General features: G+C 41.6%; 1 protein-coding gene across 9 annotated transcripts in view; it reads left to right on the top strand.

The window, feature by feature from the left end:
- Nucleotides 1–27,366, top strand: part of srgap1a (SLIT-ROBO Rho GTPase activating protein 1a) — a 90,401-nt gene that overhangs the window by 49,005 nt on the left and 14,030 nt on the right. For 4 of the 9 annotated variants that reach the window (XM_038706901.1, XM_038706905.1, XM_038706904.1 and 1 more), the window contains exons 4-18: nt 3,963–4,025; nt 8,329–8,508; nt 9,226–9,354; nt 11,044–11,265; nt 11,854–11,955; nt 16,223–16,420; nt 16,938–17,022; nt 18,103–18,130; nt 19,883–19,988; nt 21,984–22,044; nt 22,834–22,911; nt 23,169–23,303; nt 25,018–25,123; nt 25,308–25,532; nt 26,883–26,962. In XM_038706901.1, the coding sequence (XP_038562829.1) occupies nt 3,963–4,025; nt 8,329–8,508; nt 9,226–9,354; nt 11,044–11,265; nt 11,854–11,955; nt 16,223–16,420; nt 16,938–17,022; nt 18,103–18,130; nt 19,883–19,988; nt 21,984–22,044; nt 22,834–22,911; nt 23,169–23,303; nt 25,018–25,123; nt 25,308–25,532; nt 26,883–26,962 (1,798 nt within the window). The other 5 variants (XM_038706903.1, XM_038706902.1, XM_038706907.1 and 2 more) reach the window with 4 other exon arrangements.

Here is a 27,366-nt window from a genome sequence, read left to right on the forward strand (position 1 = left end):
GTTGGAATACAGATGGTATGAGCTTAAAAGGGGAAACCCATTTGTAGGAGCTTTTTAATTAATTTAGACCAAATCACAAATTAAATCAACATCAGTTACACAACATTTAGTAAACAGCCCTTATATCTTATAATCTGAGGGTGTGTGTGTGTGTTTCATGTTGTTATCACTTGGGGGACTAAGTTAAGATGTGGTTTTAGGGTTCAGGTTAACTTTGGGTTTAAGTTAGGGTAAGGGGCTAGTAAATGCATTATGTCAATGAGTTGTGATGTCAATGTGTGATTATTTCAGAGTTCTTGAAGGCATCATGTTAGGTGTAGCTTTTCTGGTGAAAGAACTCTAAACACGTCTTGAATGTAATGCCCTTTTTACTTTACTCTCTTCGTCTTTACTTCTCTCACGCACACTCTCTCGCAGCTCATGTGATCCCTGAGAAGGCTTTTCATTGAGGTCTGGATCACTTCCCAGCTGACGAATGTTAGATCTGACAGATAGTCAAAGGTACTGTCCTCTGAGCTGATGGTTGCTAATGGATTTTCCCACAGGAGAAGGCCTGCGTCTTTATGATCTGTATGATAGGCAAGAATCCGTAATGGATAGGCAATTTACTTAAAATATGGTACTGACAATTGCAGATCTACTGTGAACTTGAGGACCAGATTATACTTTCATTTACTGAAAACTCAATACCTTTCTGTAGCTCCCTTATCTCCACTCAATTATCAAACATGCTCGAGTTTGAATCTTGCCAAGTTTGGTGCTTCTAAAGCTCTGGGTATCCCTGTGATTAGGTAAGCGCTACAAATCAGGGAACTGATAGACCAGGTGGCGGTTGGGAAGATGTTGCCAATCGGCCAAGACACCCAGCATGACACTCTAATTTCAGACATTCAGCTTGGCAGCCGGTAACTGAGAGTGTAATCCTCTTTGCTGTCTATTCATATGCTTGAACATCGTGCAGCTTTACCTGTGAGTGACTGGTAAAGAACAAGCGTGAGAGTCTGCGTGCACAAGTTTGCTTCTATCTTTGTCTGTTACATGTTGAAAGCAGAGTCTTTTATATCTCTGGGAAGTGGCATCATTGTGAGTCAGAAGGAACATGTTTGTAAACTTACCTGGATAAATGAGGTGTGACCTCAATAGAGCCCTACATGAAGCCACAAGTGTGCAAGGCAACAGAGAATGTATTAGTCATCTAATCAAGGCAGGAAATCCCAGGCATTGTTCAATTTTATGCTATTATTGCCATGAACACTGCTTTGGGATTTGAGTAACTAGTGATCATTTCTTGAAAACAACTCGAATGGATGCAATGTCACAAATGTGTTGAGTTTGAGAGGTTGTGATTATTTGGCCGTAGTCTTGCTTCAGCTTACCTCTGTGTATGCTTTGGACCTTGCAGCTAAAACCAGCAGATGGACTGCTCACAAATTCTGGTTGTCATAAATAGCAATCGGTTAAGAACATGGGTCAGAAAATTGTCATAAATTCTGTGTAATGCATATTTTACACAACTAACGCTGTTCAACAATCAACAAGAAGCCTTACAATCTAAAGTTACGTTTATGTTCAGTGATTCTCACCAAAAGTGCATTGTGTGTAACTCAGATGTAATGAATGAGTTTCCTTCCTCATAAAACATTTGCCAAGCCATATTTACTCCTTTTAGCCGACGCTTTTACCTGGGTCCCTCACACCAAAGGCATGTGTCTAATCCACTGCACCATTCCTGCATCTCATGGTTCGATTTATATTTTAAATCCTGCATTGTTTACTTCCGTGTTCGCTTTCAAGTGTGCCGTCTTCTTATTTCTTGCATGATAAAAACAAAACAGGATCCCCACCAATAAAAACATCACCCCATAGTACTATTGGTAAAACAACTTCACAGGGGACCTTTTTAATTTTGATTTATGGCCATTGTCGATATAGCTTTAGTTTATTTTTCACCATCATTGCTATTTAATCTTCAATGCACTCCATTTTTGATCAGAAGTAAATCACCTCTCTATCCCACTACACTTGGTGGTTCGGTACCCTCTCAGAACCCTCTCACGGCCTTTTGCTGGGAGTGGCTCCCAGAATGAGATTTTTCCTGAGGATAATTGGGTTAGAGGCAGACCTGGAGTGCAGCCAAGGCTGTAACATCATCCAGGTAGCAGCATGTGGTATCAAATGTAGTAGAGAGATAAAAAAAATTCAGTGTCATGACTCATAATCTCATAAACATGTGATACAGTATATGAGTCAGTGTGAAGGAAATATGGCAGCTCTACAGTTAAATTAATAGTGAAAGCCCCTCTAAATCCATCACGGCATCATTGCCACATAACCGTGAGATGCATTAATGTGGGAGTGTGTGTGATAGTATTACTGAGTCAGCCTTGTGGCATGGCAGATTGAGTTAACATACTTGGGAAAAATCCTTCACATTGAGTCCGTAGAAGCCAGATAATGTGTTGAGCATGTGGACAGTGAAACTCAAGCTGTGTTCGACGATTTCAGTGGAAAAGTCATTGCGACACTGATACCACTTTCACACAGAAACCCTGTATTTGAAACCAGATAATGAATCCACTGCTCTGTTTTGTATTTGTACCATTCAAACCAAGGGTCAATGTCTGGTCGTTGTCCACCATTCAGATGAAATCTAATAAACAGTACTAGGGATGGGGATTGTTAATTTTTATTGATATTGATACCGTTATTGAGACTGCTTAAAGATCCAATTCTTTAGTGATACCACTATCGATACTTTACTATTATTTAGTGATGGTTATTTGGTAAGACCAGACCCAACGGGCATGAGGTAGGCCTGCACGGTATGAGGAAAATATTCAATGTGCAATAACGTTATATATTGGCATGACATATCACTTGCGATAAATAAACATATATTGAAGTATACATATTAACTGCCTGGTTGTTTTAATTTATTATTTTAAATACAGCTAAATGTTGTTTCTAGACAACAGCAAAGTTACTCAATAACTTATCTGACATCACAAGTAGTGAGTGACGTTTAGAAAGAATAACATCAGTCTGTATCAGTCCCTCCTCCTCTCTCGCTGGATGCAGGTAACGTTACCAGGTAGAAGAAGGAGCGGCTGGTTTGTCTCGGCCAGCAGATGAGTTTTTTAGACTCCAGACCAGTCTGTGCTCCAGACAGACAGCTTTCTATTTAGCTTGTTTGTAACGTTTGGCTAATGCCAAGCTAGCATTAGCTGTGCTTGTATAAAACATACAGGATGAGATATTGAGGAAAGAGATGATTAAATTAACCATTTCTACATGTTTAATGTTACCGACAGGTGTATTGATAAAGTATTGTCTTTTTACTTGCGAAGGTTTTATTGCACGTACTTACAGTAATGAGCATAGCTGTCATCAACTAACGTTACAGTAGTTTGGAGCTAACTTAACCCTCACCGTATTCCACCTGCCACGGCGCAGCCTCTCGCTCTGCTTCGGTGTGTGTGTGTGTGTGTGTGTGTGTGTGTGTGTGTGTGTGTGTGTGTGTAGTAGCCGACAGAGAGCAGGCAGAGACTGCAGCCTGATGATTTTCGTATCCATTGCTTTTCAAATTAAATCACATTTGACGAGACATAATGTTACATCATAGGACCCGCAAGTCTTGATAGCAGTATTGATAAGCTCGAACCTTAATGATTTTCAGGTTTTGAGAAATTATGGGACCGGGTCTCGATCCCCATCCCTAAACAGTACCGTACAATGGTGTGCATTTGTTAAACTGACTTGACAAGTTTCATTTCAATAAAAGTAGCAGCTGCAGTGTTTAAAATGAATATTCAACTTGGCATACAGTACTGACAAAATTGTGCCAATGTGTTGGTTTGAAAGGGGTATTTACTATAATTTTTATTTGGGAAAACTTTGTGTATTTCATTGTCTCAAATTACTGATTTGTTGTAATTGTTTTTTCTTCTCTTTTTTTTTTTCAGAGCAAGGAAATAGCCTTTCAGCTCCAGGAAGACTTAATGAAAGTCCTAAATGAGCTTTACACAGTAAGTAGTAATAAATGCCTCTGTTTTGTTTTTTCTGTGGTTTAGATGGGTTTGTTGCGCTAAGCTGAGTAGCTTCTATCTTTTTATAACAGCTTCAAGTCTTTAACCCTGAAGTTTAAAGATGTCTGGGGAATCAAAATTTAAACATTCAAACAAATAGACTACAACCAAAGGTTGCTCAAGCTCAGTGGCGGTTCTAGACCAATTTTATTGAGGGGGCCATGCTGGGGCCAGTTGTTTTGTCAGAGGGGCCCATTCAATCCGGGACAAAAGAGACAGAGGCAATGTTCAAGCTTTCAAAATGTCTTGTTTAGTATATAATGTAATGTTTATTACATTACATTGTTATTAATCCTGGTCTGAAGTATACACAAAATTAAATACTTAGGCCATCATCTGTGCTTTATAAAGGGGGGATACGTTTTATGGCAGGTTGAAAATACAGTCTGAAATAATTGCTAGGAAAATAGAAACTTCTCCATATTCACCCCTGTTATTAGTCCTGATGTGAAGTATCCACAAAATTAAATACTTGATAGTAGGCCATCATCTGTGCTTTATAAAGGGGGATACATATTTTGGTGGACTGCATGTCCAGCCTGGTAGGACCAGTAGGCTACTGTTTGTGTATGAAAAGTGTTGTTTAAATGCAATGCATTATTAAATTGTTATGATAATAATTTACCCTTTAAGGAGGAGGACTCAGAACAATTTCCAGCAATATCCAAAGGCTATCCATGGAGTACAAGGAGAAAATATTGTCTACAATGCTGCATACAGTTTAATGGACATTTCATCGCAAGGAAGATATATTTCTATGATCACTGTAGACCAGGGCTATTCAATTACAGATTCGATTGGGCCGCATTTTAAAACCAGGACACAGAGATGGGCCAGACATTTTCTCATGAGTTGGGATCATTAGGATTTTATTGATACACCTGTATTGGTAATCCTTATTGGTTCAGTTCTTTATTGATGCTCTTATCGGTCCTATTTATTACTAAATAACTGAATATGTTATTTAAAAATTATCTGATTAAATTATTAACTAAATGTTGTTTCTAGAGCAGCAACAGGATTTACAACAGCAAAGTCTCACTGGAAACAAATCTGACATGTCAGTAAAATAAATCATATTCCTGACACATACTGAGTGAAGTTTAGAAAGAATGAACAGCTCAGTCCCTCCTGTCCTCCTCCTCCCTCTGCTGCTGCTGGTAGAGCAGAGGTTTGGTTTGTTTCCACCAACTGAGTTTATAATGTGTCATATTTTAATGTACGTGGCAAACTAAGCTGAGCAGTTACTAAAGACAGAGAGCTTTCACTTGAGCTTGTTTGTAACAATAAGCAATATTATCTGAACTAGCGCTGTGCTTGTGTAAAACCAAAACACAGCTGCGGGGGGGTCCAAGATCTGTGTTACAAGAGCACTGGCCCCTGTTGCCCCCCCCCCCCCCCCCAAAAAAAAAAAAAAACTGCCACAGCTCAAGCTGTAAATCTAATTTCCTTTATAGCACAACATTTTGAAACAGTCTTTTTTACCCTTGTGAACTGGCTGTTCAAAGTGTGAACTATCAACTAGATGTTTGCTTTGCTCATCAGAGTTCATATTCTCTCTTGTTAATGGCTCTTAGCAGCGAAATAAGTGCAAAGCCACACCAGGAGGTTGGGGCCAAATAGCACTTGTAGTATGCATTGTTTTCATCATTGTGTTTTTTGTTGTTGTTTTTTTGTTTTTGTTTTTTTTAAAGAACTACAATGGATGGTAAATGCAGACCTTTGAACCCAGAGATAATTTTTTTCTCTGGGCAGTAGTAACATTTCACCAGACCATCAAACTGCTTCAAATAAGCTGCGGATCTGGAGACTGTATTCTAGTAAAGCTGTTTCAGCTCCTCTGTACAGTTACTTTGCTATAAGTAGTTGTCTGCCTGTAGCTCCAACCTTGGTGGAGAAAAAGATCCTTAAATCATGAATGAGTAGCTAATTCCTCTGCGTTAATTGTCCCAGTTGGCCCCGCTAGCCAACTAGCTTAGTTTAATGCCTCACACAGGCTATTGGACATTTAGACTTCGTAGACAGGACAACTCAGCCATACTGTTCAATGTGTCCAATCTGTGTGTATTTGTGCAGTCAGTCTTCCTCACTAACAATCAATGACATCGTGTTAGCCCTCTTCATTGATCGTCATGGTAACCTGGGATGTACACAGATGGAGATACAAGTCGAGGCAGTTGTTGTTGCTTCCCAAGAGATGGAGTGAAAAGCAGCTCATTTTGTTTCTACAGTCTCCAGTTACTCTCTTTAGAGGATCACAGTGGTTACACTCACGGTTGATGGCTGTGCTGTTCCAAACACAACAACGTGTAACTGCAAACTCAATGTGTGTCACTCTCACCACAGTCTACACTCCAGATTTGACCTGATTTAGCCCCGGTGGGAAGACACACACACACACACACACACACACACACACACACACACACACACACACACACACACACACACACTGGGTAGCTATTGCATCAGGCAGCCACAGTCCCGATGCCGGCCTCTGCCAATGAAATAACAGGTCTGCTGTCTCTAAATATGTCCTAAAAGAAACACCAAAGTAAACACAGCAGTGGCAGAGTCCAGACCAGTAAGTGAGGAGTGCAGGGCCCAAGGTCAGTCACCCATTTCTAAACTGGTTCCAGTTAGGCCAAACCCCACCAAAGGCAAAGGGCTCCAGACAAATCAGGCTTTGCTCTGTTGTTCCACATACAGAAATAACTTTTTGGGGAAAAGATATTTAGATTTTGAGATGGGTGAGTCTCTGTTTGTAATGAACTTGAGGTTTTGTGCAGACAAGTGTATTGCATACACAGGTTGCGGAGCTGTAATTTGCTGGAGTTGGTTCATTCCAGGTTAAACCACTGGTGCTGCTGGATGCAGTTTTCTCTTTGTAGTGCGCCTGCTTTTTTGCTTCTTTATACTTGTATAGCATTCTGTTTGGGTAAAGAAGGAGTTTCTTGGTGATAGGGAATGGCATGCTACTGTCTGCGGTCCAAATACTTATTTTATTAAAGAAAGCTTGTAATCAACCTGTAAATGCTACTTTTTTGGTAATTGGTAATCGTCATGCATCTGTGAGGGTCACTGAGTTCTCTTGCTGATGACTATATCAGTGTCATGCACTTGCCTCAATGTTTCTCCCACAGCCAGTGATTAATCTTCTCTGTCCTCTGAGCCCCCAGATGTGTGTTTATTCTCCCTTCTGCTGACGGCGTGGGCTAGTGTTAATAAGACTTTTATAATCTCTCAGCGCTCTTTAAGAACTTATTGTTTGTCCTTTGTGGTTCACCCTGCTACTTAACGATTGAGTCACTGCTAAATGTATGTATGAGTAACGCACACTCCAACCTCCTCCACTGATGATGACTCACACTTTAGGAAGTAGCGCTAATCAGCAGTTCGCCTTCAAGGTAATGCATTTCCCTTGTGCTAAATAGCTACAGTGTGACGACACAATGGACGGAAGGGTTAAACTCATTTGCCAATCACAAAAAGAGATGTTTCCATTTAAACGTATTTAAGAAGCCTATGTTACATTTAGTAGTTAATATCAGTAGTTAGAGCCAGTATGGACTACACTGGACTAATCCTTTTTGATGTTTAAAAAATTATTTAGGGGTATTAAATTAAATGGTATATACAAAAAACTTTAATACCATCTAAATAAAATCACTGTTTAAATGTGTTATTAGTCCCATTCACTTGTTTTGACACTGTATGTGTTTTGACGACTAAGACCAGAGCTGAATTGTCACCCAAAGAGCAGTCAACCTCCCTCTTCATAACATCAGGTCAGAACCAGAGGGCAAACCCTTCCCTCTTCTTTCTGAGTTTAATTTTTAATTTTTTATTTTTCAAACACAGAGTAATGAAGGCAGCATTTTAGATTTAGCTGCAGTGATTTGTGGTTGTTATGGTCGTATGAGCGACTCATACAAAAGGGCTGGAGAGAATCTGTCTCTGGTTTGTGGTTTAGACTGAGACGAACTGCCTGCTGTGAGATGAGTTGAATCGATTTGTGATGAATGAGCTGGTCAAAGGATGGAAGCCTTAGTTGTGGGTTTTAAAAAGTCAGTCTCGACTATGAAGATGGATTTTTCGGACCTTGACCTCACAGTAACTGACCTGAAACTCTACATTTTTAGGTTTAGCTCAGGTTGTTGTCCCCTGCCAGTCTCAAAGGAAATAATGACCAACAGGCCTTAAAGCTTTTTTGAAGCTTATTGACGCCTTTGTTTGTGTCCAGGTGATGAAGACCTACCACATGTACCACTCGGAGAGCATCAGCGCAGAGAGCAAGCTGAAGGATGCTGAGAAGCAAGAGGAGAAGCAGATCGGCAGGGGAGATCCAGTTTTCAACATCCGAATGGAGGACAAATACCAGAGGCGCAGCTCTGTGAAGAAGATCGAGAAAATGAAAGAGAAGGTAAAATGCCGGGGGTTCACAGTCCTTAACGATTTGATTCTAAATTGTGATGACTGCATTTAAATTTAGTTTGTAGTCACAACAAAACAACTGATCAGGATTTTAAACACAAGAAAACTTGCCTCATTTGGGCTGCAGCTTTCTCAGTAGTCCCGCTGACCAGGTAAAGGATGACACACTGTAAGCATTTTCACAACCAAAGGAGCAGGTGTTGCATTCTCAGAACAGGCCTGTTTTCTGTTAAATCCTTGTGACTAATGATTAAATGGCCTTTTTAACATGGCTCTTCCTGGAATGCATTCAGGAAGTGTTAAAATATGGATGATTTGGAAGTGTGTGTGAGTTAGAGCCCATTTGATGATGACTAACAGCCTTGTGTTTGTCTGCTAGAGAGGAAGTGTAGGACAATGACAGATGGCTAAGACTGAGGTATCCTAGTTGAAGTGAAGGACACAGGCTGCTTTTAGTTTAGGCTTTTCTTCTTTTGTTCTTGTTCCCTTTTTTTGCTATTTTTAACAGAATTTAACTTATTTTTCCTCTAATGTTTATTGAAGCTGTTGTTTTGCCAATTCACTCTCAGCCTTGAGACTTGCTGTGCGTGCAGAGACATAAAAGCACAATTACTTGTCAAAAAGGCAATTCTCTACTCATTAAATTCTTCCTCCCTCATTCACTCTGTTGTCTGTTTCTCATTCTTGCCTCTAATTCTCTCATCAGCGTCAAGCCAAGTACTCTGAGAACAAGCTGAAGTCGATCAAAGCGCGGAATGAATACCTCCTGACACTGGAAGCTTCAAACTCCTCCGTATTCAAATACTACATCCATGACTTGTCGGACTTAATTGATGTAAGTATAAAACCCGAATACTCCCATCAGCCATGTTCTGAGACGGCTTCTTCCTCAGCACAGGCTTGTTTGTCTCCAGTGAGACTCATGCTGAAGACTCATTGCTATTCATGGGTATTTTCACCGACCTTATGAAGAGATTTAATATCATGATCGGAGGAGAGACTGATGACTTTAGCAGCCGGGCCTGATATAATAGAGATCTTAGGACACCAGACTGTGGGATGGAAATTACAGTGCAGGACAGAATTAAAGCAGCTTATTAACTTTTGTGATGAAAAATATTCTTTCCTCTTTTCCTTCTCAACATTGTTAAAAACCCACATATTATATTATTTCTACTGTTTTTTCTTGACATTTTGTAACTGTTTTAAAATCTTTCGACATCTTTCAAATTGAATGAAGCGTGGGAGTGGCCCTGACCCAAAACCTAGCTTTTGTTTTTTGTTTTTTTTGTCATGTACAGCTGTGGGCCATCACTCCCTTCACGACAGCACTCGCGTCTCTCTACTCAGCCGTGCAAGCAGATAGCTTTGTTTGACCTTTTTTTCACCTTACTGATAAACATGACTTATTTATAATATGGCTCACCTGGGTTATTATTGTTTTGTTAGAGAAATAAATGTACTGCGCCATTTTCTGTGGCGTTTCCAAGGAAATGGGAGATGGCTGGCGTTCTGGAGTTTTGTATTCCAGACAGGACTGAAGGAGAAGAGAAATGCAACCTCTACTCAGCAACATGCTGTGCGCTGAAATTACCTCTCCCTGCTTTGCTCACAAAACTTCACATCTCACCAGGATGTGCGTGTGTGGGATGTGCTCTGCGTGGGATGTGTGTGCTCACGCAGATTTGTTTATTGATGAAGGAGACTTTTATAGTCTAATCAACAATACAACTCAAAGGGCACACGCTGGCTGGTGGTGATCATGTTTACCTATCATTCAGGACATGTCCTGTTTGTGTGTGTGTGTGGTGGGGGGTCTGGGGCATGTGTATCTTCCCAGGAGAGACCATGGCCAAGGTTCTAGTTATTACAAATCAGTATTAGATCCCCAAGGTAACGTTATGGAACCAGGAGGCCAGAAAGTCCTGGACTGTTAAAATCCAGACTTAATTCAAAAAAATAGGTTTTATTTGTTGAAATTCTAGGCTTGTTTTTCTTGTGTTTACTACTATAAACAGCATCAGAATACCAAGTCTTAGTTCCAGCTTCTCAGGTTGAAGTTTTGCTGTTTTTATTTGTCATGTATATGATAGCTTATCACAAATTTTTGGGGGTTTGGACAGTAGATGACACAAAACAAGCTATTTGAAGACATCAACTTGGGCTGTTGGAAATTGTAACAGGCATTATTCATTTTTCTGACATTTTATATACCAATTCATCGAGAAAATAATTATAGAGTTGTTAATGAAAATAAGAAAACTAATTGTTAGTTGCAGCCCATGTCAAGTGTTACTTTGCGTGTTATGAGACCTGTAGGATTATTTGTGCTCCTTTTATAGTAAGTTCCTGTCAAGTCTTTAGAATTTTGGTGTTTTCATGTGGATCTTGGATTCTGTCTTTTACGCTTGCTGCTGTTAACACGCTACATTTCAAGTTTAACTTTCTTGTAAGTTTCATATTATAACTTTGCGTCTTCCTGATTTTCCATCTGACGCTGATCCTCTTCTTACTCGTCTTCCAGTGCTGTGATTTGGGGTACCATGCCAGTCTGAACCGGGCCCTGCGGACCTACCTGTCAGCCGAATACAACCTGGAGACATCACGCCACGAGGGTCTAGACATCATAGAGAATGCGGTGGACAGTCTGGACCCGCGCAGTGACCGACAGAGGTTCATGGAGATGTACCCTACGGCCTTCTGCCCACCGGCCAAATTTGAGTTCCAGCCTCATATGGGAGACGAGGTACATAGTTCAGTCAACAGTAGTAACTGTGATGATGAAAATGTATCTTGTAATTGTACATTTGTACTATGGTTTTATTATTACTTTGGTTGATTTGTTATATTGCAGTGGCTCTGAAATTTGTAATCCAAGAAAAAAACTGCAAAATGAAAACCTTACTTATATCATTAAAATGTTTTGTTTCCAAGACACTGAACAACATGGAAGTGAATTTGGAGTTGCTTTAAAATACTGAGGTCTGATTTTCAGTGGCTTAAGTGCTGTGTTTTACTGCGTCTGAGCTGCCGGATCAGGTTTTATGGGGCACTGAATTTGACAAATCATGTGTTAATTCTCCCCCTGCAGTTATGTAGCTCAACATGTGTTATGAGTTTTACTGTTTGGCTGGCACTACCCCAGCCCTGATATCATGTCTGTTTACTAGCTGCTGTTGTGTTGCTGTCTGCATTCATTTGGCAGAAGTCACTGCGGTTTGTTCTGCAATTGAAAAAGAATGTGGTCCTGTCCGGTTTAAACCAGAGGTTATGTGGCCTCCTTTTTCCTGCAGTAGGTTGTAATTTCAGGTTCTGATGAATGTAATTTCTCCAGGTGTGTCAGATCTCCGTACAGCCACCTGTGAACGGAGAGCTCATTCTGAGGTTCCAGCAGCTTCAGTCTCGCCTGGCTACTCTGAAGATCGAGAACGAAGAGGTAACGTGGAGCACATAAATTCAAGTCATTTTACAGGTATTTATGGCATGTAGGGGTTTGTCAAAACTGTTCTCTGCTGCTGCGCTGGTTTTGTAATCTGTCAGAGACGCAGGAGATTCATTTTGCTGCTATTTGTTGGAGGCAAGATGCTGACAATTGCAGAGCATTACAGCTCCTAAAGAAAGTTAACTTTAGCCAGATGTCATCCAAGGTGAGACAGAGTAGTTGCTGATGATCTCTGAACAATCAAAGTTGTTATTGTTGCATATACACACCACACACAGACACACACATGCACACTGTATTTTCCTCTCTCTCTGATGCCCTGCAGGTAGCCATCAAACCCTGTGAAGCCTCCATTTTTGTTCCCACCGGTAGAATTCACTGTCTCACTTTTATTTGCACAAACCTGTTCTGCGTTGCTCTGTTTTGACACTGGATGTGCATTTCTGCTTCTCAGGCTGTATTGTTTGAATCTGTCTGCTCTGCAGCATGCTTGACTAACTGCTCCACTTTCTTTATATATAAAACAAAAGCCACAATGCTGCAGTTTCACCGAGTGCAATCGCGTCCATCAGGCTGGCCTTTTGTATCACGTCTGACCTGCTTCCTCTCTATGAGCTCTCACTGCTTTCTGTATTTATCCTCTCTGTTTCTCGCCCTCTATCCACATCGCTGCTCTTTCTTTCTTTTATGGCGTTACAGAGACTAGCAGAAACACAGGAGCATGTCACACAGCTTCCTCCCCACTGTGGCTTCAGATTCCTTTTGATTGAATTGTCGACACTTGACTGAAAAAATTGAAAATACACTTTCTGTAATTACAGATGATAGACTTAATGATTAAGATGAATTAATAATGGAAATAATCTGTAGCAGCACTAATTATTATGATCCAGACCCAGCATCTTGTTCTGTGCTGTGTATCAGGTCTGCTAAGGGTCCTGCTGGTGTCATCACAGTTCACATTTCCTGCAGTATGTACAGTATTTCTGCACTTGGGCATATACTCTCTCTGTGTGTGAGGGTATGATGACAAATCCTGGTTGCTCCATGTCCTTTTCTGCCTGCCTCGCTGAAGCGGATGTCCTGGTGGGTTAGAATTGGAGGGCGCTGCTGCCTTGTGTTAGGATCACCAGATGGCCTCTCATCCCGAGCACAGCGTGCCAGATACATCCTTGTAAAATGAACTTTCAAAGAGCTGTGACGACCGACAAGCACGACTGTCAAATGCACAAGAGAGAAACAGATATTCTGTCTATATCTGGCCAGGAAAGGCTGCAGGGCAGTACTTAATAGAAGTGCAGCTGTTTCCTCAAACGGTGAAAGAAAACATTGCTGAATAATTTACTCTGCATCAGTGGTGGGTGGGTTTTGCGACGTGGGGAGAAAACACTGGATCTCACTCTGACTAAGCCCTGCTAGGTGCCTCACTGCAGAAATTATAAGTGGGTTTTTCTTCATTGAAAAAGGTCTGCTCTCCATCGTTCATTTCAGCTCCTCAGCCAGTCAGCGTGATTCATCTCTTTTTCAGATGTAATAATCTGGCCATTTAGATCTCATTTGCCTCCGTATGAAAAGAGCTCACAGACTTGATTTTCTTCCTCTCCTCTATTTCGTCTCACCAGATATACAAGCACACTGAATGTCTGTTCTCAAAACGTTTCACGCAAAACTCTGGCAATCTAATACCATCTCCTTTGCAGGGAGTGTTTGTTTTTCCTCAGCTAAATCTCAGGGAGCCACATCAAAGCCTGTGGGAGGGGGTGGGTGTGTGTGTGTGTGTGTGTGTGTGTGTGTGTGTGCGCGCGCACTATATAGGGTCTGTTGAAAGCTGGACAACAGTCTGCCTTTTGAGATGTGATAATAGATGTTGATAGCTGTTAGTGATGTTGTACCTTTGCCCTGCAGAGAAACATTGATTTTGAAGTGCGACAAGTGGAATTACTGTGGATTTTGACAGTATAGTAATTTTCAGTACAGTGAATGACAGCTGTAAGTAAGCCAGACTAACACTTAGTTCCTCGTTTTGGTGCTCTCTCTGTACGGCTCCGAAGGAAATACCCAAGTCATGCTTCTATATTAAAAATAAAAATACTTAATTCAGTCCCAGGGACTTTCTTCAGGTGTGTTGTGCAGCTACAGAAACTAATGGGCACATCCTCTGAGTCTCACTAAGAGCTACGTTGTAATTGAGCCCAGCAGTGAACACTGGTAGTTATTCGTCTGCTGAATAATGGATAAGCCCAACAGCTTTGCCACTGAAAGCGATTCTCTCGCATGCATGGGTTCTGTCTTCATGATGACAGTTGGGCCTCTCGCCTCTACATGGGCCATCCGGGATGATGCTGCTCGGGACCTCAGGAAAGGGAGCCCAAACTCACTCAGAACATGTAACTAATGACTGTATGTTGCTGTAAGTTATCTCTTTTTAGGGAGCAGCTGTGGATAAAAGTATACAGACATGTAAAGCAATTCCAGTAGGTTTTCTGTATCTGTTGTTGGCAGCAGGTTCTTTCTCATTCTCGTGCAGAAAATCACTCCTTTGATCAGCAAATGCAATCCCCGACTGTTGACCCAAAACAGGATCATGTTTTTGCCAAGTTTTATGATCGCAGAATCCCCCGTTTCCTTTTCCATGCTGTCATTAGTCGTGTTCAAACCTGCAGTGTGTTTTTGCATCACTATGGGATGGATGGCACTGTAACTACATCCACATTGTGTGCCCAAGCATGCGTGTCAGTAATCCATCAGTGGAACACATGAAAGAGATGAAGTCCAGCTTACTTTTCAGGTGGGTTTTTTTCCAAAATGAGTCACTGGTTTTGTTTAAAAACAACGAGCTATAATCCACTGTGGTCTCGCTGCATATAACCTTGTTCTTTCATTAACACCGAGGTCCAACTCCCCTAATAACTAAGAAATGGGGTCACTACCTTTAGTGGGGGTCCTGACCATTAAGAATATGGGATTATTAAGATTATTGGGATTATTATTATCCAGCTGTGTCTCACCTGTAGCCCCCCCCCCCACACACACACGCACACACATTTTAAAAGCACACACAGTCGAGCTGCAATGGTCACAGCCCTTCACGCTCCCCCATTGTGTGAATGACAAGAAGCGTTTTTGCTGGATTTTCCCTCTTAGGTGTTTGTTGGTGTTTCTACATCAGCACACCCTCTTTCCCTCTGCAGCTTTTCCACATCGGTGATTCATTCTCACACTTTGACAGTCTTCTAGACTCTTCCTCCGTGTCTGTTTGTCTCCTTTATCTTTATCTCTTCTTCTTCCCATTCCTATTTCTCCTTGTTCTGCAAATGTCCCTAGCCTTTATGGCCCATATTTATGTGATTTGAGTAAACCGGGCAGTTGGTCAATGAATTTAAAGTATTAAACATCAGTCAGAATAGTCACTTTGGATGGATTGGCTACAAACAGATTCATGGTCCCCTCAGAATGTAATAATTTAGTGATCCCTTGACTCAATCTAGCGTCATTATCAGGTCAGTTTTAATTTGTTCAACATATTACCTACAAAACTAATGACATTCCCATCAGCCTCAACTTACACTTTTTTGTATGTACCTACTGTTAGCATGCAAACACACTACACCAAAATGGTGAACATGGCCATCGTTAAACATACTAAACATCAGCATGGTAACGTTTTCAGTATCACTGTAAGCTTGTTAGTTGGTGATGTTGGTATTTAACTCAAAGCCCCTCTATGCTTAAGGAAAACTTCCCACAGTTGCTAGCTTGTTTGTTTTCTTTGATTGATGATTCTACACAATCAATTGAATCTGCTTTGGTCTCTTAAACTTTTATGGATTTGGTACAAACTCATTTGCCCTCACGTTTGTTTGACACATCTTACGTCATATGCTGGACACAGTCATGGCCTGCAGCCCTTGCGCTGGCTGAACATCTTTCGCTCTGCAAAGTCCTGACTTTGATAAGCTCTGGCAGAACCACTCCTGTTGACACGGAAGAAGCAATTATGCAAATGAATCTTAAAAGCCTGCGACTGAATGTACCATCTCCAATAGACACTGTTCACCTCTGGCCCCCCTGAGTGCATGCAAATTGATAGCTTTGGCTGGGAGTCATGTTCATCAGCTGGTGGATTTTTAGGAACGCGCTTCTTGTCAGAAAACACCTGAACTTTGCAGCGAGAGCTGTTTTTGGGGAATTATTTTTATTTTTTGCTCGGCCCAATTCTTTAAGTGTTCCTCATCTTGACCATCATCCCTTGCGTCTCCAGATCAAAAAGACGTCAGAGGCTACCCTGACCACCATCCAAGACATGGTGACCATTGAGGACTACGATGTGTCAGAGTGTTTCCACCACAGCCGATCCACTGAGTCTGTCAAGTCCACTGTCTCGGAGACGTACCTCAGCAAACCCAGCATTGCCAAGAGGAGGGCCAACCAGCAAGAGACAGAGCAGTTTTATTTCATGGTGAGTGGAGATGTGTTTTAAGAAATAAGAGTTGCTGGTAGATACGAATGAACAAATACAAAGGGAAAAGACTTCAGAGATTTATTTCTGTGTGCAAACAGAAAAAAATTTTGTATCTCTTTGATGCCTTGGTTAGCTTTCTATACTTGGATGTTTTAAAAGAAGTGAGAATGTCAGATTTCGCTTGTCTAAATATATACTCTTTAATCTGGACTTTACATGCACAGATTAAGCATTATAAATTCTAATGGACATAAATTATTGCACCGAATATCATCCAACAAGCCCCTTTGATCAGCAGGCAGAGGTGGCAGATGGCTCTCCCAAAATATTTGCATTTTGTAAGGCTAACTGCTATCCTGTTTCAGTCGGAAGATGGACATGCTCTGATAAAGGCTTTAAAAGACTCTCAGCGTGTCCTTTGCCCTTGGCTTTCTTATCGTGGATTGCTGTCTTAAGTGCGGGTGCTCTGGCTGGCACTTGGGGCCACCGTGTAATTACTTTCAATTCTCCACAGAAATTCCGGGAGTTTCTGGAGGGCAGTAATCTCATCTCCAAACTGCAGGCCAAACATGACTTGCTGAAGAGGACACTCGGCGAAGGTACAGTCACGATCCCTCTACTTTTATACCCCCGTTTCTGTGTTGAGTACTTGCTCTTGATTCTTAACTCTCAATGTCAAATCCACTTTCACCAGTCTGTGTTGCCTTCCTCCCGCCAAAACGAGGATGTATTAGCCCTAATCAGTGTTAAACAGGCAGCATAACTAATAATTGGTTGTTGAATTTTGTCTTTATTTATTTTCTGCAGTCTTATTTAGCAATTTCAGCCTTTTCGGTGGCAACTCTCCCATTGTTTGCCTGCTTTTTCCACTACTCAAAGCGCCTAGATTGTAATCTGGGTTTTAGCCAGGCAAGCCAGAGCTGAGGGGGATTGTGAATTTGTATTATCCGTCTTAGTGATTGATTTGCTCCCAACTTAATGGACTGCCGTGTAATAGAGGGGATGGCGGTCATTACCGACGGCCTCTCCTTGTTCTACATTGGTGGCATCTCCTCTAGGCCTCAGCTAATCTTCCATCAACGCAGAGAGTGTCTGTCAGTCATTGTTCTAACCAGCGGTCCTGGTGGTCTCAGTCAAACTGTCCGCTTAATGAGTAATGGAGCTGTGTGCTAACGAGGAAGAGAAAAGCCTCCTGCTTCTCCCACTTGCTCCTTAATCATATTGTTGTCAATGAGTTGAAGTACTGTATGAGTCACTCAGGCGCACAGACAGGTCAGATCCTGTTCACAGGAACAGATGGCCATACATTTGAAACTACTCCTGTTCTCCAAAACCATTTGGAAGCTATTTTGTGCTTAATCTTACTTCTCCTGTCCAAACTTGTAGCTCTTTGTATTACTATAATGATTATTGCGTCTGTGTTCCCACGACTGTTGTTAACGTACAGCTGAAGTCTGTAGAAGTCTCTGTGCGAGCTATGAGTTGTTGTGTGTGTAGGTGTCTGTATGGGTTTTGTTTGTGCTGCTCAAGAGGCCAGCGGTTGCGGACAGATGGCAGGCTTCAAATGCTTCACTAGGCGTATGCAAAATGCACCGCAGGGCCCTCAGAGACGGGTCCTGGCGTGTCCACACATCCAACTTCGCCTGACATCTCTCCTCTTTTCTCTCTTTCTCCCGCAGGCCACAGAGCTGACTACATGACCACAAGGTAAAGTACACACTCGTACTTCAGGACCTGTGCATATTCAAGTTATACATCCAGTCCACTTTCTCCTCAGCAGCGACAGAACCTTTTGTGAGGTGTTGCAGCTCATCAAGGCGAGGATAGCGAGTCTCAGGAAATTCTCGCCTGAAGTTCTCTGTGACCATGAAAGCAGGAGGATTCTATAGTTAGACTCAGGAGAAAAAAAAGCCCATGGAGAGCCCTGAGCAGATGCGCACGCTTCCATGTTTTCCAAACTCGACCTGGTATTGTATGGTGGGGTTACTGTACTTCCCTTTCCCAACAGTACCATATGTCAGGCTTTTAAAGAGAACGAGGGGCAGTGAAGTGGAGAACCCGAGAGGAGAAAGAATTTGCATGACATTTAAATGTTTGAGTCCATTTTAAAGAACAGAAGAGGAGCAAAAAGGAACAAGAAATCTTTTTACATTATTGAACAGATCATCTTTTATGCTTAAGTGTGGAAATAACTTTTTGCATATACTCCTATAATTAAGCAATTAAGTAGCATTTTTGACTTTTTGGACTGCATAGTTACATACTTAATTTGATTTTACAATGATATAACCATATTTTCAGTTTCTCATGAATAGTTTAAACCAAACAGTAACAGGGCCATTCATAGTGAATGTCAACAAAGAAAAGTCTCTGCACATTCTTTTGTCATTGATTTGTTATTTTTATAATCTAAATGGTCTAGATTATAGATTATTTTGCCCTTTAAGGACCACAGGGGAAAGGTCACATCCAGCAATGTTCTCTGTTAAATAAACGCAAATGGTTCTTCTGTGTACACAGTAAATTGGGAAACTTTATACTTTTGAGTGGACAGCTCTTGAATAGAGCTGAAACAAATAGTGGAATCACTGATTAGTTAATGGACAAACAAAATAATCTGCCAACTTTTTGACAATCAGATGTATTGCTGAAGTCAAGATCAAAATACCAAAACATTCCCTATTTCCAGCTTCTGAATTGTGACAATTTGCTGCTTTTCTCTGTTTTATATTCTTATCTTTGGTCGGTCAGACAAAACAAGACCTTCGATGACGTCACATTGAGCTCTGCAAAAATGTGATGGGTGTTTGTCACTATTTTCCAACATTTTATGGACTAAATAAATCAATCGAAGGTTATTAGCAGATTAATCAGTGATGAAAACAATAGAGATTAATACAAGGATTAGTAGAACTCCTTTCTGGGGTGATGGTGTGCAAAATGACAGTTTTTATTCGTATTGCAAAGATTTCATCTTTTGTGCTGGCATGATCAGATATTTAAAACATCTTAAGGACTTTTTAGTAGAATAATTTTGTCCTTATGATTGACAGCAGAAGAAACCAAAGTCCCTGACTCTTTTCATCTCAGTCCTACAGATTACAAGAAGCCAATTTGCATTAAGTCACACACACACATCCGCACAAACTAAGAAAGGCAATCCCCTGTAGACTTTGTCATGGGATGGATCCTGACACATGCGATGCACCCAGCGGGTCTAATATTTCAATGGTCTGTGATATCTTGTGGAAAAAGAAAAGACAAGATTATAAAGAAAAGTAAATTCAGCGGTGTCTGAAAATACCCTCATTCACCTGTCCATCATGTTGACTCGAAGGGATTTAAAGATTAGTCTTCAGTTCAAGTTTGTGAAAGACGTAAAGGTTATTGGAGAATAGAAACCACTCTGAAACAAAAACTGCATTGTTTACTTATTCTGATGCATTCTTTGTATTCTAGACATCCCAATGGGCCGTTCAAAACCCTCACTGGCACCCGGCGGGCTAGACCCCGCTCTGTTTTTAATGTTAAGTTATTTAATGGCAATTTGGAGTCATTTATCAAGGTACTGATTACCAGTCTGCCTGCTTGACATTGCTCCTCCTCCTATCTATTTTCTGTCTTGCTCTGGCTTTCTGGCCATTTTGGTGGGTTCCCCCAAAACATCTTAGCTTTAATTTTATCTTTTACCAACAAACAAAAAAAACAGTGATTTGTGCTGAGATGGATTCTGGAAACCTTCCTCATGAGTCAGTGAGCTCTGGCGGTCTGCGTCTGAGATGTAAGGGTGGCACTGATAGATTTGGAGGGGCTACAGGAGGAGAGGAGCGGCAGTTTGAGGGATGAATGTTTGTCTTGGTCAGCTCCCCTGACTCACTGCTGACCTGGCATCACTGAGCTGCTCTGGCAGAGATATTCTCTCTTCCTCCTCCTCCAGAGCGAGAGCAGAGGCCAGTGAAAAACAGCAGGATAAATGGCAGTCAGGGAACAAATGCCAGACTGATAAGGTGTGCTGCCTCACTCCTGCGGCCTCTTCACTACCTCTCACTGGTGGCCGTCTCCGGTCCCACCTGGTCCTGTCCAGTTCCCATCGTTTACTTTCGGGTTTGATGCCAGCACAGAGTGGAATGAGGGTGTGCTCTTAGTAAAAGCTTTGGTGGGCAGCTGCTGTGGTCCTAATCTGGGTCTTGCTTTTCTCTCTCTTTCTGTCTCTCTGTCCATCTCTGGCTCTTGCGACACTTCTCTTCTGTAGCCGCGGACGACGGAACTCACACGCTCGACATCAGGTAGACACCTTGAAGCGTCTTGGGAGGCCCATGCTGCTTGCCTGTGCTCCTTTCCTCTATATCTGTCATGCCTTTTAACAGCATTTTAATACTCATGTTGTGTTTGTCTGTATCTTGTATTCGTTACCTGACTTCTGTGAGTAGACTTGAGGCAGACTGAATGGAAGGTTTTCTCCTTAAACCGAGGTGTTATAGCAAATTGTGCCTTTAATTTCAATTGTGTTTAGAAATTCCCAGCATGAACCATTTCCCAACTTCCAAATTGGTATTGAATTTATGTGATATAAAGCTGCCATCCCCAGTCTCACATATCTAAACAGAGAGTATTACGTAATCCTGCAGCAGCAGACCTGTGTTTCAACCCTCACGGCTCCACTCCAACGATAGATAGTTGAATCTGGCATGGTCGCTGTGTTTGGACCATGCCTATACCCCCGAGGGCTGTAAACAGATCCACTGTATCATTAAAAGCATGTGCTGAGTCCCTGTCCAGCACAGAGTTTCAGGAGCAGCTGGCACCGAGGCAGTGGAGTACAGTCCACGTCTAAGTGTGTGAGAGGAATGTGTTTTCTCTGAAGGAGACAGTGCTGCTCCTCTCATCTCACCACTTCTGCCCTGAGCTCCATACTGAGCGTGTGAGGCTCTTTAGATAAGTTCTCACTCATTTAAACACAGGGTGTGCTTGATTTCAAGCATAACAAGACATACTGTAAAGTATATTTAGCAGCACTAGAGGCCAGTTGAAATGTGTTGGACAACAGGTTTGTAAATGCTTGATGTGGTAACTTTGTGAAATTTTATAATCGGTGAGTTATTATGGGAGACTGGGCATGAATAATCAAACAGGTGGAGAAGTCAGAACTCAGTCTGTCTCAGTAAGAGCTCTAAAAGGTAACCCTCACTTTGTATCTTAACCTACCAACATCACTTACACTGGATGTGCACGTTTATATACTTTAAATATTACATTCACCAGATTCTGTTAGAGCCCGACCGATACATCAGCAGGATATAATTGGTCTATATCTGGACATCACAGATATGTTTACAGTTGTTTACTGATCAAAATTTTATGTTATGTTTGCATATACTGTTTAGAGTTACTTTGATATATCTTTAGCACAGAACGTATTTTCTTTATGTTTGTTAAAAAAGACATTGTATTCAGTTTTTGTTATTCTGAATTGTTGACAGCGTCCAGTATCTGTCGGGCTCTAGCACAAAGTAATATATGATCTTACATTTAGGTATTTTTGTTTGCTTTGCCTTCAAAGGACTCTGGACAAGCTATTCCCCGTGTGGTTGAAAGCTGTATTCGCTTCATAAATTTGTATGGTGAGTCTGCTGCTGTTGTACAGTTTATAAACATTTTGTCTCATCAGTTAAGCAACCATACATTTATGAGTGTATTTATGTTTTTTTCCTTTTGTTTTCATAAATCAACTGCTACCTGCTTCATTTCCAAGTCTATCTGACTTCCAGGCGTTAATTGTTTGGGGCATGTACATAGTTTTTCATGTTGGGGTTTCAGTGTGTTCCACTTCAGTTGCAGTCATGGGAAACTGCAGATTCCATCCTGTTTACAGCGGTGCGGCCCTTTCCACCCAGCTTCTCAAACATACCGCAAGACAGACAGCTAAGCCTGGCACAAGTGATGAGTTACAGCACTGGTTTTAAACCAGACTGAAAAGGACACTCTGAAAGAATGTGAACTCTTGAGCATTTAAGCTGTGACAGTAGTGAGATCTCGTGGTTTGTAGGCTTGTTCGCTGCATGTTCTCAAGCAGCCAACTGATGACGTACAAAGAGAAATCTACAAGAGTCAAACAGCACACTAATCATGCTTTATCCCGACCCTTGGCCTCTCCCCTTATTAAGTCCTAATCCAAGCTGAAAGACACTTTAGTAAAGCTTGATTGCGGTCTCCCTGACTCATTAATTATCCTTAATTAGAGAAGTGAAGAGGCTTAAACAGAATGTGCCTCTTAGCGGCCAACTAAAAATGGATTTATTTGCTGATTGAGTTTCTTTTTGCAACAGTCCGAGAGGACTTATGAGCATGTTGAGTGTGTCTTCCTTTCCCTTCTCTTTCCTTACTTTCTTCCTCTGTCTTTCTTTGTGCAGGCCTCCAACATCAAGGAATATTTCGTGTATCTGGATCCCACCTGGAAGTCAATGACATCAAGAACTCATTTGAAAGAGGTACATGATGTTTGTTAAACTATATTAACTACACATCATCACCTGGATCTATCATTTTTATTTTATTTTTTTACCTTATTGTTATCCGATCCAAAGGTTTGGTTCAATTACGAACTAATTATCACTCATTATATCGAACGTATTTATTTAGCCAGTGGGCTTTTTGAGTATTTAATGAGTTATATTTAACATATAACCATGTGCATTTTTAATAATTAAGGACATTCATCTGACCTGCTCACTTGTCTGTGTCTTAGGAAACGACCCTCTGACGGATGATGAGAATAATCATGACATCAACTCGGTGGCTGGCGTCCTGAAACTTTACTTCCGTGGTCTGGAGAACCCTCTTTTCCCCAAAGAGAGGTTCAATGATCTGCTGTCCTGCATCAGTAAGAACACACATATTTTCACTTATTCTCAGTGAGATAGTTTTAGTGTGTGTTAGTGCATATTTTTGTTGTTGATCGTGGCAAAACAAATTTTCTTTTCATTTTGTCAGCAGAATTGCTCTGACTTCTGCTGTTTTACATGTTATATTGATATTATGTAGTATTTGTTTGAGTACTGAGAAAGGACATTATCTGTCGCAAGTGGCACAAAGCTGGTTGTGCTTACAGGATTGTGGTGTAATGTTAAATATCCACGGCACTGAGCAGCGTTTCAATCCAGAGCTGAAACTACTCAGAAGTCCTCATAAGAATAGTCACGTTGTCATGTTCCTGTGATTCAGTTCACAGATCAGCCAGCTCTTTGTGTGGCTTTTTCTGATCTTTTAAGACATTACTTGGGGGTCTTTTAGCCTCTGTTGAACAACTGAACATGCAAGTCACATGGACACAACGTGTGCTGTAACGCCTTGTCTAGTTTTGTGTGTGCATGTGTTTTTATGTACATGCAGGCTTTTGTGCACTCACAAGTGAGTGGAGTGTGTCTGTGTGTGTTTCCTGGGTGTGCTTCAACACATTTGTGCAGGATGAGTGATGGGGATTCCCTGTTTACATTCCCCATTTCAACATGCCAGTGATTGCTGTGTGGGCTGAATGCCCAGCAGGCTCCATATTAAAAACCCTCTGCTTATTCCATATAGAGCAGCTCAGACCAGCTACGATATCACTTTTCCCTTTAACTGCTCTCAGTTGACTGTGGTTTTTTTTTCACCATTGCAGCATACTGTAGCTTCTGATATTTTTCATTTTGGAATTTGCTGCAGGGACGTTTTGCGAGGGTGTGTTTGTAGGTGATGTATAAACGTACATTGGAGTAGCTCTTTAAATAGTAGCTTCTCAAGTGCTCGGGAGCCTTGCAGAATCCTAGTTAGGTATTCATGAAAAATAAAATGCATCACAAGTATCCCAAAAGCCCAAATCCCAGATGGCACAGAGTGGCTGGAGGGTGACGGTGCTATTTTTAGCAGCCAGCAGAACTCCAGCTCAGCCAAATAAAATAGGCTGCTTCAAGTGCCACAGCAGAATAAATGAGATAGTAATGAAAGGTCTAGAGGTTGGCATACTGTAGCATGTTGATAAAGCACAATATTAGAAGATTTTAAATGCTCAAGTTATTATAATGTTCCTGCAATAAACATGTTTATTGAGAAACAATTACTTCTTTGTTGGTAATATCTTAATTTCTACAAGGCAAAACTAAAGAGTGAAAGTGTAGAGAACTTGGCAAAATGGATATAGAGATGATGTTTTCATTTAGAGCCTCCCTCTCCTCCTCTTCCTCTGTGGTGTCAGCAGAGGAACTTAGGCTGAGGTGAAGGTCACCACCACAGTTAAGGCATTTCCTGTCAGTTGCCTCTACACACACACATTACGTATCGCTGCATTAGTAAATCATTGCTGGTGCTCCAGAGACTTACAGTAATTCTGATAAGTAATCAGCTCAGCTTCAATATGCTCTTGTATTCATATGCTGGGACCTGTTGATGATAATGAGTGTTTTAAATATATACAGCTTTGCAAGGTGGTGCATTTGATGTAGATTCTGCAGAGGTAAAAGGGCGGAAACAAAGCCTTTATTAATGTAACAATGCTTCTTGCGTTACAGTATTTCACTATATTAACATCATACCCTCCCTGTCCTCTTTTCCTGCTCTAGGAATAGATAACCTGTATGAGAGAGCGCTGTACATCCGTAAGATCCTCCTGACCATTCCAAGATCAGTCCTCATCGTCATGCGCTACCTCTTTGCCTTCCTTAACCAGTAAGTTTATAGACACTAATGAGTAAATCCGTCCTGTATTTCACTTTCCATCTTAATGAAATGTCATTCTAAGTTATGAGCATCCACTGTCCCTAGTGCTGTGTCCTTTTCTCATTCATCATTTACTTGATCTCCTTGTCCTCATTTCTCTTTTCCTATCTTCCTCCCTCCATCCACCCTCCAGCCTGTCCCAGTACAGTGACGAGAACATGATGGACCCATACAACCTGGCCATATGCTTTGGCCCCACACTCATGCCCACACCAGACAGCCAGGACCAGGTCTCCTGCCAGGCCCACGTCAACGAGATCATCAAGACCATCATCATCCACCATGAGACCATCTTTCCCGATGCCAAAGAACTAGATGGGCCCATCTATGAGAAGTGCATGGCTGGAGGAGACTATTGGTGAGGATTGAATCCTATAGATTCTTTATCCAATTATTAAGCAATTCTTCAGGTCAGGGATCAGTTTCTTGTTCAAAAGATGCAAATTACTTTTTTGGGATCTTTGGGTTGCAAGACACAAACTGTGTAGCTACTAGGCCACCCTGTCACTGGTGTCTGAAGGTCAAGTTGTGGGTTTTCCAGGATTCAAAAGCAAAAATGGAAAGTATTCTGATGAGGTCACTTCATGCAGCTGCACAGATTTAAACAACGAGATGTAGGTTTGAAAGTCAGACAGACGCTGGTGTTTTTGGAGCCCATTTTCTTTAATATACCGTGAATGGAACAAAGGCACACAGCCAAACCTCCTTCATTAGGGACTCACTCAACGTGCAGGTATGCATGCGCTCTCAATGCTGCAGCTGTCTATATGTTGGTGGAGTTGGTAGGAGTAATTACACACACCAATTTGGCATCTGTTGTTAAGGAACATAGGACAAGGTAGAGCATGTTTCAGCGCTAACTTGAGATGGTGGACTCTTTTCTGAGTGAGACAGGTTGAAACAATCACTTTAATTACCACGATCTCAGCAGGAGGAAAGAGGAAAGGTCACCTGGCAGGGAAAGGATGATTAGATGGATTGCAGTGCATACTGGCGTCAGACAGATCAGACGTGAGGCCCTTTGCCAGCTCCACATCTGTAAGCGATGCTTATCAATTGTTTCTTCCACTCCTCACTTTCTCTGTATTTCTCCTTCCCTATGCCCCCACATCACCGCAGGCTGACAGGGATTTATCCATGGCTAGAGCTAATCAGCCGTCTCAGCACAACCATGTCCCCCCCGGCAAGGCACATGAAAGCCCTGGGGAGATTTGTTGTCTTAGCTGCCTCCCTTTCTTGCAGAAGAGGAGGCAGCTGGTGACATGTTAGCATGGGCGGAGACACTCAGTTCCTGGCAGGGGTAATCTGTGGAGATGTGCATGTGGCATTACTGCCAGCTCTCTCAGCACGATGCCAGAAGAAGACCATTTCAGAAAAAGAGGCCCAAACACAGATAGAGGATCTAAATTTCTCACAGAATACTGGCAATGACCACTATTTGAACTTTGAACTTTCTCTAGGTCTTATTAATTGTAAAAACCTTCCTTCCTCCTTGTCATCTTCACTGAAATGAGATCTGACAGTTGCAAGCTACAGTACATTGTCCACAAACTACTTTTACTTCCTGAAAAGAAAAAAGAAAAAGAAGTGAAGGAATATACTGCACAAGAGGCAATGATTCTGCCTTTTGTAGTTTTTTGAAATTGTCCCTTGTCCCCTGACCCTGCCTTGGCTGTGACCCTGATTGTCTGCATCTTGTCCCCGAAAGCGAGAGCCCCTACAGTGAGCATGGAGCCCTGGAGGAAGTAGAAAATGAGGGAGGGACAGAGACGCACACTAGCGAGGATGGTAAGTAACTACATTACACAAAATACTTAAATCAACTTTATCCTTTTTTTCACATTTGTTTCCTTAACGTTTTAAAAAGTATCATTCATTTCACATTACACTAATTAAACTGTCACACCACAACACACTCCCATTTAAAGTCAAACGCTGCACTGTCTTGTCCACATACTGTATCCAAATTTAAACATCCCCTTGTGTCCGTGGTGCTGCGAGGGTTAAACCCAGCTCTCCGCAGCTCTCTGCAGCTAATCCTGCCTTTCAGCCTGTTAAATGCAGCAACCTTGAAGGGCCAGGGAACTGGGCTCACAGTGATCGACGGCCATTCATATTCTAATGCTTCTGCTTCTCCCTCAAGGCCTTAGAACACTTCCACATCCCCCTTTTACAAATTCCAGGGTGGTCTT

This window comes from Micropterus salmoides, unplaced genomic scaffold (assembly GCF_014851395.1).
Source record: "Micropterus salmoides isolate LMB-PRFRI ecotype aquatic unplaced genomic scaffold, ASM1485139v1 Ms_hic_scaffold_8, whole genome shotgun sequence".
Taxonomy (NCBI): Eukaryota; Metazoa; Chordata; class Actinopteri; order Centrarchiformes; family Centrarchidae; genus Micropterus; species Micropterus salmoides.